The 13341-nt window shown below is 32.7% G+C and overlaps 1 protein-coding gene across 1 annotated transcript; it reads right to left on the bottom strand.

Moving 5' to 3' along the window:
* Positions 1-9520: 9520 nt before the first annotated feature.
* Positions 9521-10071, bottom strand: LOC142228762 (uncharacterized). The gene has a single exon (XM_075299272.1). The coding sequence runs from the start codon at positions 9985-9987 to the stop codon at positions 9646-9648; it is 342 nt and encodes a 113-aa protein (XP_075155387.1). The 5' UTR covers positions 9988-10071; the 3' UTR covers positions 9521-9645.
* Between the last annotated feature and the right edge of the window lie 3270 nt (positions 10072-13341).

Genomic DNA, 13341 nt, shown 5'->3' on the forward strand with positions numbered 1-13341 from the left:
GAACATATTATATGTTTGGAAGCATTTTGAGCCAAAAATATTATATGCTTGGAAGAATTTTTCCCAAACACGATTGTGCTCATTCCCTAACATACTCGTAATTTTCAAATTTTTTAGTTATTGGCACCTTTTTCTGTAATACAAATAATGTTGAAGAAATTATTCACTTTTATAAATTTTTTAAATTTTACCTTTCGCCTGCACGGAGAATCGAACCGAGGACCATACAGTTTGTAAGCCAACGCACTATCCACTGGGCTACGTAGCTGTTATAGTCACCAGTAGATAATTATCGTTTTAAGTTACATTTATATAGCATAGTTTGCAGCGCCCACGAGCCCATGCAAACATTACATTATTTAACAGAAACATACATTTGTTTGCCACGTGGAGCAGTGGTTAGCATGTCTGCCTTGTATGCAAAGGGTCGTGGGTTCAATCCCTGCTCCGACCGAACATTTTTTTTTGTTTTTTTTTTTTTTTTTTTTAATTTACACATTTATATTTATACTATATTAATTTTTTTTAATGAAACTTCGAAATGTGCGTTATTAAAGATTTATAGTCAGTAACAGTGCTTGATATAAACGAAATTGACTGATTTTTGGATAAAATATTATTTTTTATTGCAAAAATAACAATATTGTAATAAAAAACTGTTTTTGGACAAAACTTTAAAATTTGGAAGGAATTAAAAAACTAACAAAAGAAGAACGTGGAGTCGAGTATAAACATACATACATAATTTTATAATATAAACATACATTTATTTAGGAGTGAACAGTTTTTTACTAGCATTTAACACCATCGCTCTAAAATTCCTTTTATTTTTCTTTAATAATTCATTTTAAAGAAAATAAACTTTTTAAATTGTTTTAGCTGTAAAACTCGAACTTAATGCCCGCTTTTATATTTGATGGTGTCCGTCAACTCCTCGTGGACTACTAAAGAGGAACTAAAGTTTGTTTTTTTTTTACATTTTACTGTGTAATTTTTCACTATTTCCTCCTTATTTCATTTTACTGTCCCAACTCTAAAAAGTGTATAATGCCCTTTCGCTATTTTTATGAAGACCCCTGATTTCTTTTAACGAACCAAGAAAAAAATTGTGCCCATAATGCCAAAATGATAAACAAAGCACATATCCACACATACATAAAATGCTGCTCTCAAGGCGAAAACATATGCTGTTTGTTTTTCAAATGTCTATTCTCTTGGTTTCGAATGTCCATTCTCTTTATTCAAATTAAATAATATTTAGACTTAAGCATATCAAATGTTTGGCCTTATCATAATACAGTTTTCCGAAACAACATACAAGCGGTTTCACAGAAATTGTTCTCTTTTGACTCTTTTGCTGTGTTATATTGATATCTTTCGTCAACTCTCCCGGTTTCCATCTCTATTTCTCTCTATACTCTCTCTGTCGCTTTGAATAAAATATCACAACATATGTATGTTTAGTCGAAATTTGTAAATTTATATATGTTTGTATTCACACATATGATTTTTATGAAACATTCATGCCCCAAACATAATATATTCTAACATATTAACATAGATGTCCCAAACATTTAGTGTTAGTTTAGGAACATTACATGTTCGCACTTAAATATATTGTGGTTTAAAATCGTGCCCGAAACACATTTTGTTTATATCGGAACATATGAAAAACATATTTTTCTAACAGTGTAGATAAAAATTTTTCCAAAATTGTATGCTCACTGCTAAGTCGAAAATGACTCAAATTTTCAAATTTTTCAATGAATGAATCATAAATGCATTTTTGCGAAATTGTCTAAACAATATATCCCAAATATTGCCCGAGATTTTGTAGAAGTCTGATTTGAGATTTTATCAAAATGTAGATCTAAATACAAAGTTGTGCAGAGTATATTATAATCGGCCCGCCCGACATTAGACTTTCCTTGCATTTTTATTTTTTGTTAAAATTGTGTTACGTCCCATAACGTTAGATTTAAATTTAAAGTACATAGATTTTGTAGAAGTATATACAATTTTGTCTAAATCGATTCAGATTCAATTTCATGCATATGGGAATATAAACCTTTATATAGCTCGCAACAAATTTAAAGGATTTGAGATAGTATCAATAATTTTGGTCCACAAATACATATACTGTTGGTACACTCTTAGAAAAATATGTTTTTCATATGTTCCGATATAAACAAAATGTGTTTCGGGCACAATTTTAAAACACAATATATTTAAGTGCAAACATGTAATGTTCCTAAACTAACACTAAATGTTTGGGACATCTATGTTAATATGTTAGAATATATTATGTTTGGGACATGAATGTTTCATAAAAATCATATGTGTGAATGCAAACATATATAATTTACAAATTTCGACTAAACATACATATGTTGTGATATTTTATTCAAAGCGACAGAGAGAGAGTATAGAGAAAGAAATAGAGATGGAAACCGGGAGAGTTGACGAAAGATATCAACATAACACAGTGAAAGAATCAAAAGAGAACAATTTCTGTGAAACCGCTTGTATGTTGTTTCGGAAAACTGTTTCATGATAAGGCCAAAAAATTTGATATGCTTAAGTCTAAATATTATTTAATTTGAATAAAAAGAATAGACATTCGGAACCAAGAGAATAGACATGTGAAAAACAAACAGCATATGTTTTCACCTTGAGAGCAGCATTTTATGTATGTGTGGACATGTGTTGTTTATCATTTTGGCATTATGGGCACAATTTTTTCCTTGGTTCGTTAAAAGAAATCAGGGGTCTTCATAGAAATAACGAAAGGGCACTATACTCTTTTTAGAGTTGGGACAGTAAAATGAAATAAGGAGGAAATAGTGAAAAATTACACAGTAAAATGTATAAAAACAAAGTTTAGTTCCTCTTTATTAATAAGTAGTCCACGAGGAGTTGACGGACACCTTCAAATATAAAAGCGGACATTAAGTTCGAGTTTTGCAGCTAAAACAATTTAAAAAGTTTATTTTTATGAATTTTTTATTTATGAATTTTTAAAGAAAAATAAAAGGTATTTTAGAGCGATGGTGTTAAATGCTAGTAAAAAACTGTTCACGCCTAAATAAATGTATGTTTATATTATAAAATTATATATGTATGTTTATACTCGACTCCACGTTCTTCTTTGAATTCCTTACAAATTTTAAAGTTTTGTATCAAAAACAGTTTTTTGTTACAAAATTGTTATTTTTGCAATAAAAACATAATATTTTATCAATTTCGTTTATATCAAGCACTGTTACTGACTATAAATCTTTAATAACCCACATTTCGAAGTTTCATTATAAAAATTTCATATAGTATAAATATAAATGTGTAAATTAAAAAAAAAAGAAAAGTGTTCGGTCGGAGCAGGGATTGAACCCACGACCCTTTGCATGCAAGGCAGACATGCTAACCACTGCTCCACGTGGCAAACAAATGTATGTTTCTGTTAAACAATGTTATGTTTGCATGGGCTCGTGGGCGCTGCAAACTATGCTATATAAATGTAACTTATAACGATAATTATCTGCTGGTGACCATAACAGCTACGTAGCCCAGTGGATAGTGTGTTGGCTTACAAACTGTATGGTTCTCGGTTCGATTCTCCGTGCAGGCGAAAGGTAAAATTTAAAAAATATATAAAAGTGAATAATTTCTTCAACATTATTTGTATTACAGAAAAAGGTGCCAAGATCTAAAATATTTCGTGGAAGCGAAAATTACAAGTATGTTAGGCAATGAGCACAATCGTCTTTGGGAAAAATTCTTCCAAGCATATAATATTTTTGGGCTCAAAATGCTTCCAAACATATAATATGTTCACATAAAACAAACATATTAATGTTTCGCCAGTATCCAATAATATATGTGCTTCCTGCAAAATATGTTTGGAACATATGTTAAAGAAGCGATTTTTTTTGAGGGTGTATCTTCTCATATTATGATGGGTATTTGTATCATAATTTTATTTATTAAACATTGCCCTAAATTTGAAATATAGTGTTCAATTGGCATCTAATGTGAAATTAACATCTTTTTTGCACACATAAATAAATACGATACTTTATATCGATCCACTTACGGTACCCCCACAATAGATCTACAAATTAGTTATATTACCCGGAGTCGGAGTCGAGCTGATGAAAAATACTGGAGTCGGAGTCAAGCAAAATTGGCTCGACTCCACAGCCCTACTAGAAACCGTAATTTTTTTTTATCAAATTTGCCTGAAATTGGAAATCTATAGGTATTTTAGTAACCCAAATAGGTGTGCCGAAAATGGTGTGTATCGGTCCATGTTTTGGTATAGCCCCCATATAGACCGATCTCTCGATTTGACTTCTTGAGCTTCTAGAAATCGTAGTTTTAACCGATTTGCCTGAAATTGGAAATGTAGAGGCATTTTCGGACCACAATTAGATTGCAATTTCAAGGCGTTTGGAATCGGCCATAAAAGGGAGGTCCCTTATCTTTGAGCTTAACATGGAGACAGACAGCACCCAGTGAGAAGAGAAAAGTTCACCACTGTAGTATCACAATGGACTGAATAGTCTAAGTTATCCTGAAATATCGGGTCACTAAATCTAACCTTTCCCTTTCCTATTCAAAATTTACTATTCAGTTTTGTTCTTCAAATTCCATTTGTCAAATTGGGCACTATCAAGTTTTTTTTTTACTTATTCAAAGTGATAAGCTTGAAAAAGTCGACTTTTGCACTTTTCGAATATTTTTGACATTTTAAAATGTTGGGAAGAGCCACCGTGGTGCAATGGTTAGCATGCCCGCCTTGCATACACAAGGTCGTGGGTTCGATTCCTGCTTCGACCTAACACCAAAAAGTTTTTCAGCGGTGGATTATCCCACCTCAGTAATGCTGGTGACATTTCTGAGGGTTTCAAAGCTCTCTAAGTGGTTTCACTGCAATGTGGAAGGCCGTTCGGGCTCGGCTATAAAAAGGAGGTCTCTTGTCATTGAGCTTAACATGGAATCGGGCAGCACTCAGTAATAAGAGAGAAGTTCACCAATGTGGTATCACAATGGACTGAATAGTCTAAGTGAGCCTGATACATCGGGCTGCCACCTAACCTAACCTAACCTAAAATGTTGGGAAATCGGGAAAATGTTAAAAAAACATAAGAAAAAGGAAATTAATTAAATTTGAAGTTTCGACTTCGATTTTTTTACAAAAAAAAAATCGATTGAATGAAAGATTGATTTCCGAGCAATGTGACCATAAAAGGATATTGCCGAATCTACCCTCAAAAAAAGTCAAAAGTTATGTACCTGTGTAAATTTTGATCATGAAATTTAATTGAGTTTAGTTATAATTATAATAGTGTCAAATGTGAGAAAATTTCCCTTATTTTAATCAGTTTTTTGCTTGCTCTAATGGCATGAAATCAAGTACACAATTGTACAAAATTCTCATAACATAATTCATAAATTTCTAAAATGAGTAAATTTTGCTTAAACGGTGCCTGTATTAAACTTTGTATAGCAATAAAGAAGCTTTAAACATCTTGAACTCTATTTTTTCTTGAAAATATGCAATTTTCTTAAACAATAGTACATAATTTTTCTTATTCTTGTTTATATATATATATATATATATATATATATATATATATATATATATATATATATATATATATATATATATATATATATATATATATATATATATATATATATATATATATATATATATATATATATATATATTATACCCTAAACCACATAGTGGTTTGGGTATAATAAGTTTGATCGGCCAAAAAATGTGCCTACCAGAAATATTGATTTTAGACCCCATAAAATATATACCGATCGACTCAGAATCACCTCGATCTAGCGCTTGGTGTCCGTCCGTCCGTCCGTCTGTCCATGTATTTGTTGTTCACAGGATTCCGGTCGCAATTATTAACCGATTTTGATGAAATTTGGTACAGGGAGTTTTTTGGGCACAAGGACGAACGCTATTGAATTTGGAAGAAATCGGATCAAATTTAGATATAGCTCCCATATATATGTTTCGCCCGATTTCGACAAATGGCGTCACGTTGCGCGTTTTTGCAAACGCATCGTCACCAAATTTGGCGAAAAGTAATCTTTTCCATCGCCCTTCAAGTCTGCAAAATGTCATCCAAATCGGTTCAGATTTAGATATAGCTCCCATATATATGTATCGCCAGATTTTCCCAAATTTGGCCACAAAACCCTTATTTATCAACCTATCTCACCCAAATTTGGCTAAATGTAGTCTTCTATAGCACTTACTACATGTGCAAAAAATCATCGAAATCGGTTCAGATTTAGATATAGCTCCCATATATATGTATCGCCCGATTTTCCCAAATTTGGCCACAAAACCCTTATTTATCAACCTATCTCACCCAAATTTGGCAAAATGTAGTCTTCTATAGCACTTACTACATGTGCAAAAATCATCGAAATCGGTTCAGATTTAGATATAGCTCCTATATATAGGTACCGTCCGATTTTTGTAAATTTGGCCATAAAACCCTTATTTATCAACCGATCTGACCCAAATTTGGCTAAATGTAGTCTTCTATAGCACTTACTATATGTGCAAAAAATCATCGAAATCGGTTCAGATTTAGATATAGCTCCCATATATATGTATAGCCCGATTTTCCCAAATTTGGCCATAGAACCCTTATTTATTAACCGATCTTACTAAAAGTTTGCTAGATTTAGTCCTCTATAGTACTAACTATATGTGCAAAATTTCATCGAAATCGATTCAGATGTAGATATAGCTCCCATATATGTATCACCCGATTTTGAAAAATTCGCCCCTGAGAACCTTATGTTTGACCATACAGGCCTCATTTCTTAACTGATCTTACTCAAATCTTGCACGAGGTAACCTTTTGTGGTATTAATCAAACCCGCAAAATATTATGCAATTTGGTTCAAATTTAGATATAGCTTCCATATATATGCATCGCTCTATTTTCCCAAATTTGGCCATAATACTCTTATTTATTAACCAATGTTACTCAAATTTCAAATTTTGATGTACTAGCCGATCGTACTTATACGTACTTGTGAGCTACAAGTACATAAGAATATTGCTCGATTTTTAGAAATTTGTATTTATTACCCACACTAATTTAACGATTTTCTCTTTTTTAATAATGGGCTCAATATTAGTGGCATACTAACTCCGTAGGCGCAATATCCACACAGCCAGTGTTGCTAGAAGTAGGGGAAATTCCCTATATGTAGGGTTTTTCTAATATTTAGCGTCTTGTAGGGACGTAGGGCCACAATGTAGGACATTTTCACTCAACATAATTTGTAATAATTTTTACATTTTGGTGGCTCTAGAGGAGGAAATTAGAAGCCGACAAGGCTTGATCTTTAATAATGTGTGGTTAACTTTATTCCTGTAGAAAATTTTGTCAACATTTTATTTCTATAGAACATTTTGTCAAAATTGTATTTCTATAGAATTTTTTTTTTCAAAATATTATTTATATAAAAAATTTTCTCAAAATTTTATTCCTGTGGAATTTTTTCTCAAAATTTTATTTCTATAGAATTTATTGTCGAAATTTTATTTCTATAGAAAAAATTACCTCACAAAAATTTTGTTTATAGAAACTTTTTCCAAAAATTTTTTTTTATAGAGATTTAACAAACAAGGTTACTAATTTGGGTAGAATTCTACCAACTGTGGCAACCGTGGTGGTAATACAAATTTATATTCTAAGTTATATACGTTGCATATTCATGTTTTAAGATAATGAAGTACTTAGAACCATTTTTATACCCACCACCATAGAATGGTGACGGGGGTATAATAAGTTTGTCATTCCGTTTGTAACACATCGAAATATCGATTTCCGACTATATAAAGTATATATATTCTTGATAAGGGAGAAATTCTAAGACGATATAACGATGTCCGTCTGTCCGTCTGTCTGTCTGTCTGTTGTAATCACGCTACAGTCTTCAATAATGAAGCAATCGTGCTAAAATTTTGCACAAACTCGTCTTTTGTCTGCAGGCAGGTCAAGTTCGAAGATGGGCTATATCGGTCCAGGTTTTGATATAGTCCCCATATAAACCGACCTCCCGATTTGGGGTCTTGGGCTTATAGAAATCGTAGTTTTTATCAAATTTGCCTGAAATTTGAAATCTAGAGGTATTTTATGACCATAACGAGGTATGCCAAAAATGGTGGGTATCGGTCCATGTTTTGGTATAGCCCCCATATAGACCGATCTCCCGATTTTACTTCTTGGGCTTATAGAAACCGCAGTTTTTATTCAATTTACCTGAAATTGGAAATCTAGAGGTATTGTAGGACCACAAATACGTGTGCCAAAAATTGTGAGTAGCGGCCAAAAAGAGGTGTGCCGAAAATGGCGAGTATCGGTCCATGTTTTGGTATAGCCCCATATAGAGCGATCTCCAGTTTTTGCTTCTTGGCCGTCTAAAATCTGTAGTTTTTATCCAATTTGCCTGAAATTGGAAATCTAGAGGTATTTTATGACGATAAAGAGGTTGCCGAAAACGGTGAGTATCGGTCCATAGTTTAGTATAGCCCCCATAAAAACTATCTCCCGATTTAACTCCTTGGGTTTCTAGAAACCGTAATTTTTATCTGATTTGCCTGAAATTGTAAATATTTTGGTATTTTAGGCTCACAAAAACGTGTATCGGATTAAGTTTTTATCGGTCCATTTGGTAATGCCTCCATATAGACCGACTTCACTTCTTGAGGGTATAGAAGGCGCACTGATCATGAAAATTGCTTGAAACTCAATGTAAAATTTCCAGATTTTACTTCTACAGATTTAAGATTTCAAATCAAGACGTTATTTTATAATTTTCTTGCACACTTACAAGAGATGTTAATGATTCCTCTAAAACTCAAACAAAAATGGTTCTTATAAATCCAGAATCTGATATAGTCCTCATAGGTGAAATCTTTAAATTTATCTTCGGGAAGTGTCCTCAAGCCCTCCTTAAATTTCAAAGGAAACCCTAATATTTGGTTCATGGTGGTGGGTATTTAAGATTCGGCCCGGCCGAACTTAGTTCTGTATATTCTTGTTGTTTTGTAAAATTTTTTAAATTTAACGAAAAATATAGTAGGGAAAATTGTTTGGGAATGTATGGGAAAGTAGGGAACTTTTTTTGTACTTGTAGGGTAAACCGAACATTTTCCCTGGCAACATTGACTATGAGCTATAGTCAGATTGACATAAAGCTCCCATAGATATGTACCCCTTAATTTTCTTAAATATGTAACTGCGGTTTATCTCCCAGACCTATATGTTACCCCACAAATGCTTATGATTACTAATTCTGTAATGGTGGTTTAGGGTATGATATAGTCGGCCCCGCCCGACTTTCTACTTTACTTACTTGTTTTTTTTTTTCAATTTAACCCATCCAAAAATTGGTTTTTCGTGTTTCGTTAACGACCAACCATCATATACATACATATGTATAACTTGCAGAAATAACAAAAATTAAATAGGATTTTTTTTTAATTTTATTGAGTGTAAACTTTTTCCTATTTTTATTATTTTATACGAGTATGTACATTTAAAAGGCGCCTTATAGCAAGTCCTCTTAAATACTATCACCTCAAGAAAGCATTCAAAATCTCCATTTTCCTTGGATACCACCACCAAAATTATTACGATTATGATCAAAGTTTCGGCTACCTTGGGCATAGGCATCTATGGAACCACGGCCATTCTTACTGGTATACAAATTGTGATTGTATTGAACCGAAGCTTCACGTCCACGTTGATCTTTGGTGTAGTCTATCTGTACGCTACCATGTTGAGGAGATCGAACATGACGTGATAAGGGAACTATTTCTATTTCTCCAGGAATACCATAAATAAGATTAGATTCCTCCAAAATCTGTACAGGAGAGGAAGCAACCATGATAACACACGATGCCATAAAAAGGACAAACTTTAATGACAACATTTTATAATATATTCTTGAAGATGGATTTTCTTTTGCAAAAGTATTTATTCGTTGGTTGGAAAGCTTTGTGACTGACTGCTTTATCCCCTACTAAAACTCTTATATAGTCTATTTCATCTTTCATGGGAATCACACTCTTATCGGTATTATGAGGGTTTTTGGTGATAACGTTATGATCTGAACAGATGTGAAAATTTTATTATTTGAGTAATGTATTATGGATGATTTTAAGGGGATCTCCCTAAAGGAAATATCTTCTTTTAGAGCATTAACAAGAACACTGAAAGAAATCGGATTTAGAAATGTGTCAAAACAGTTTGGCAATTTACTTGCATTAAAGATCCACACCATCTGATTTTACAGTATACATTTTCCATTTCCTGTCGAAAACACATATACTAATTCAGCCTGAAAAAATATTTTTCTAAGCCAACAGGTCATCCTATAAAATACCATATTTTCTATAAAGTCTAATGTCCATATTAAATAAAACAAGTATATACAGCACTAAGTTCGGCCGGGCCGACTCTTAAATACCCACCACCATGAACCAAATATTAGGGTTTCCTTTGAAATTTCAGGAGGGCTTGAGGACTTGAGGACACTTCCCGAAGATAAATTTAAAGATTTCACCTATGAGGACTATATCAGATTCTGGATTTATAAGAACTATTTTTGTTTGAGTTTTAGAGGAATCATTAACATCTCTTGTAAGTGTGCAAGAAAATTATAAAATAACGTCTTGATTTGAAATCTTAAATCCGTAGAAGTAAAATCAGGAAATTTTACATTGAGTTTCAAGCAATTTTCATGATCCGTGTGCCTTCTACACCCTCAAGAAGTGAAGTCGGTCTTTATGGAGGCATTACCAAATGGACCGATAAAAACTTAATCCGATACACGTTTTTGTGAGCCTAAAATACCATAATATTTACAATTTCAGGCAAATCAGATAAAAACTACGGTTTCTAGAAACCCAAGGAGTTAAATCGGGAGATCGTTCTTATGGGGGCTATACTAAAATATGGAACGATACTCACCGTTTTCGGCACACCTCCTTATGACCCGAAAATACCTCTAGATTTCAAATTTCAGGCAAACAGGATAAAAACTTCGGTTTCTAGAAGCCCAAGAAGTGAAATCGGGAAATCGGTCTATATGGCGGCTATACCAAAATATGGACCGATACTCACAATTTTTGGCACACGTATTTGTGGTCCTACAATACTTCTAGATTTCCAATTTCAGGTAAATTGAATAAAAACTGCGGTTACTATAAGCCCAAGAAGTAAAATCGGGAGATCGGTCTATATGGGGGCTATACCAAAATATGGACCGATACTCACAATTTTTGGCACACGTATATGTGGTCCTACAATACCTCTAGATTTCCGATTTCAGGTAAATTGAATAAAAACTGCGGTTTCTATAAGCCCAAGAAGTAAAATCGGGAGATCGGTCTTATGGGGGCTATACCAAAACATGGACCGATACGCACCATTTTTGGCACACCTCTTTATGGTCATAAAATATCTCTAGATTTCAAATTTCAGGCAAATTGGATAAAAACTACGATTTCTATAAGCCCAAGACCCCAAATCGGGAGGTCGGTTTATATGGGGACTATATCAAAACCTGGACCGATATAGCCCATCTTCGAACTTGACCTGCCTGCAGACAAAAGACGAGTTTGTGCAAAATTTCAGCACGATTGCTTCATTATTGAAGACTGTAGCGTGATTACAACAGACAGACAGACAGACAGACGGACAGACGGACATCGTTATATCGTCTTAGAATTTCTCCCTGATCAAGAATATATATACTTTATATAGTCGGAAATCGATATTTCGATGTGTTACAAACGGAATGACAAACTTATTATACCCCCGTCACCATTCTATGGTGGTGGGTATAAAAATATTATGGCCATATTTGTAAAAATCGGGCGATACATATATATGGGAGCTATAGCTAAATCTGAACCGATTTCGATGATTTTTTGCACGTATAATATGTACTCTAGAAAGTTAGATTTGGCCAACTTTCTATAGAAAAATTTGTCAATATTTTATGTCTAAATTTTGTCAAAATTTTATTTCTATAGAAAATGTTGTTAACATTTTATTTCTATAGAAAATTTTGTCAAAATTTTATTTCTAATTATACAATTATTTTTCGAGCTTTATGGACAGATAGATTAAGGAACATGGTTAATAGAGCCATTGAAAAGAAAACGCCAGATACAAATCTATACACGCCGGGACTGTACATGTTTCGGTTCGGGCGAATGAACCTTTCCACAGACTTTAGTATAGATCTGGCTGGGAGAGATAACTCAATTTTAGGCCCTTTATGCTAAATCCTTATGGAGAAAACATTTGGGAATTTACCTCTTACAAATTGAATCATCTTTTCTCCCACTGTACATCATCTTTTCATATAACTTACAAGTCCCTTAATCTTATTTTTATTTCGTTTTGTTACATAGTAATGCAACAACACGAAATTTATTCTTGGAAAGCTAATTTGTTAGAATTCACCTAAGTGGTGAACAGTGGAACAATGCTTATTGTTTCTACAGTCAACTACAACAACATGTGACAACTTACAGAAACTGGTTTCCAGGATACAACAACAATTCTAACGCGTACATTAGTCGTGTTTTTCCTAGTTTTACGACGGGCTCATCGTTGCTTATTATATTTCATGTTAGCCTGATACCGAAACAGGCAATTGACGTCCAAATGCATTATATCTAATTATACAATTATTTTTCGAGCTTTATGGACAGATAGATTAAGGAACATGGTTAATAGAGCCATTGAAAAGAAAACGCCAGATACAAATCTATACACGCCTGGACTGTACATGTTTCGGTTCGGGCGAATGAACCTTTCATATAATGCATTTGGACGTCAATTGCCTGTTTCGGTATCAGGCTAACATGAAATATAAAAATTTTATTTCTATAGAAAACATTTTGTCCAAATTTTATTTCTATAGAAAATATTTTTTCCAAATTTTATTTCTATAAAAAATTTTGTCAAAATTTTATTTCTATAGAAAATTTTGTCCAAATTTTATTTCTATAGAAAATTTTGTGAAAATTTTATTTCTATAGAAAATTTTGTCAAAATTTTATTTCTATAGAAAATGTTTGCCAAAATTTTATTTCTATAGAAAATTTTGTCAAAATTTTATTTCTATAGAAAATATTTTCAAAATTTAATTTCTATAGAAAATTTTGTAAAAATTTTATTTCTATAGAACATTTTGTATAATTGTATTTCTATAGAAAATTTTGTCAAAATTTTATTTCTCTAGAACATTTTGTGTAAATTGTATTTCTAT

This window comes from Haematobia irritans, chromosome 3 (genome assembly GCF_050003625.1).
Source record: "Haematobia irritans isolate KBUSLIRL chromosome 3, ASM5000362v1, whole genome shotgun sequence".
NCBI lineage: Eukaryota > Metazoa > Arthropoda > Insecta > Diptera > Muscidae > Haematobia > Haematobia irritans.

What these genes read in the sequence shown, in the direction of transcription:
- LOC142228762 (XM_075299272.1), bottom strand. Translation starts at nt 9,987, where the DNA reads ATGTTGTCATTAAAGTTTGTCCTTTTTATGGCATCGTGTGTTATCATG.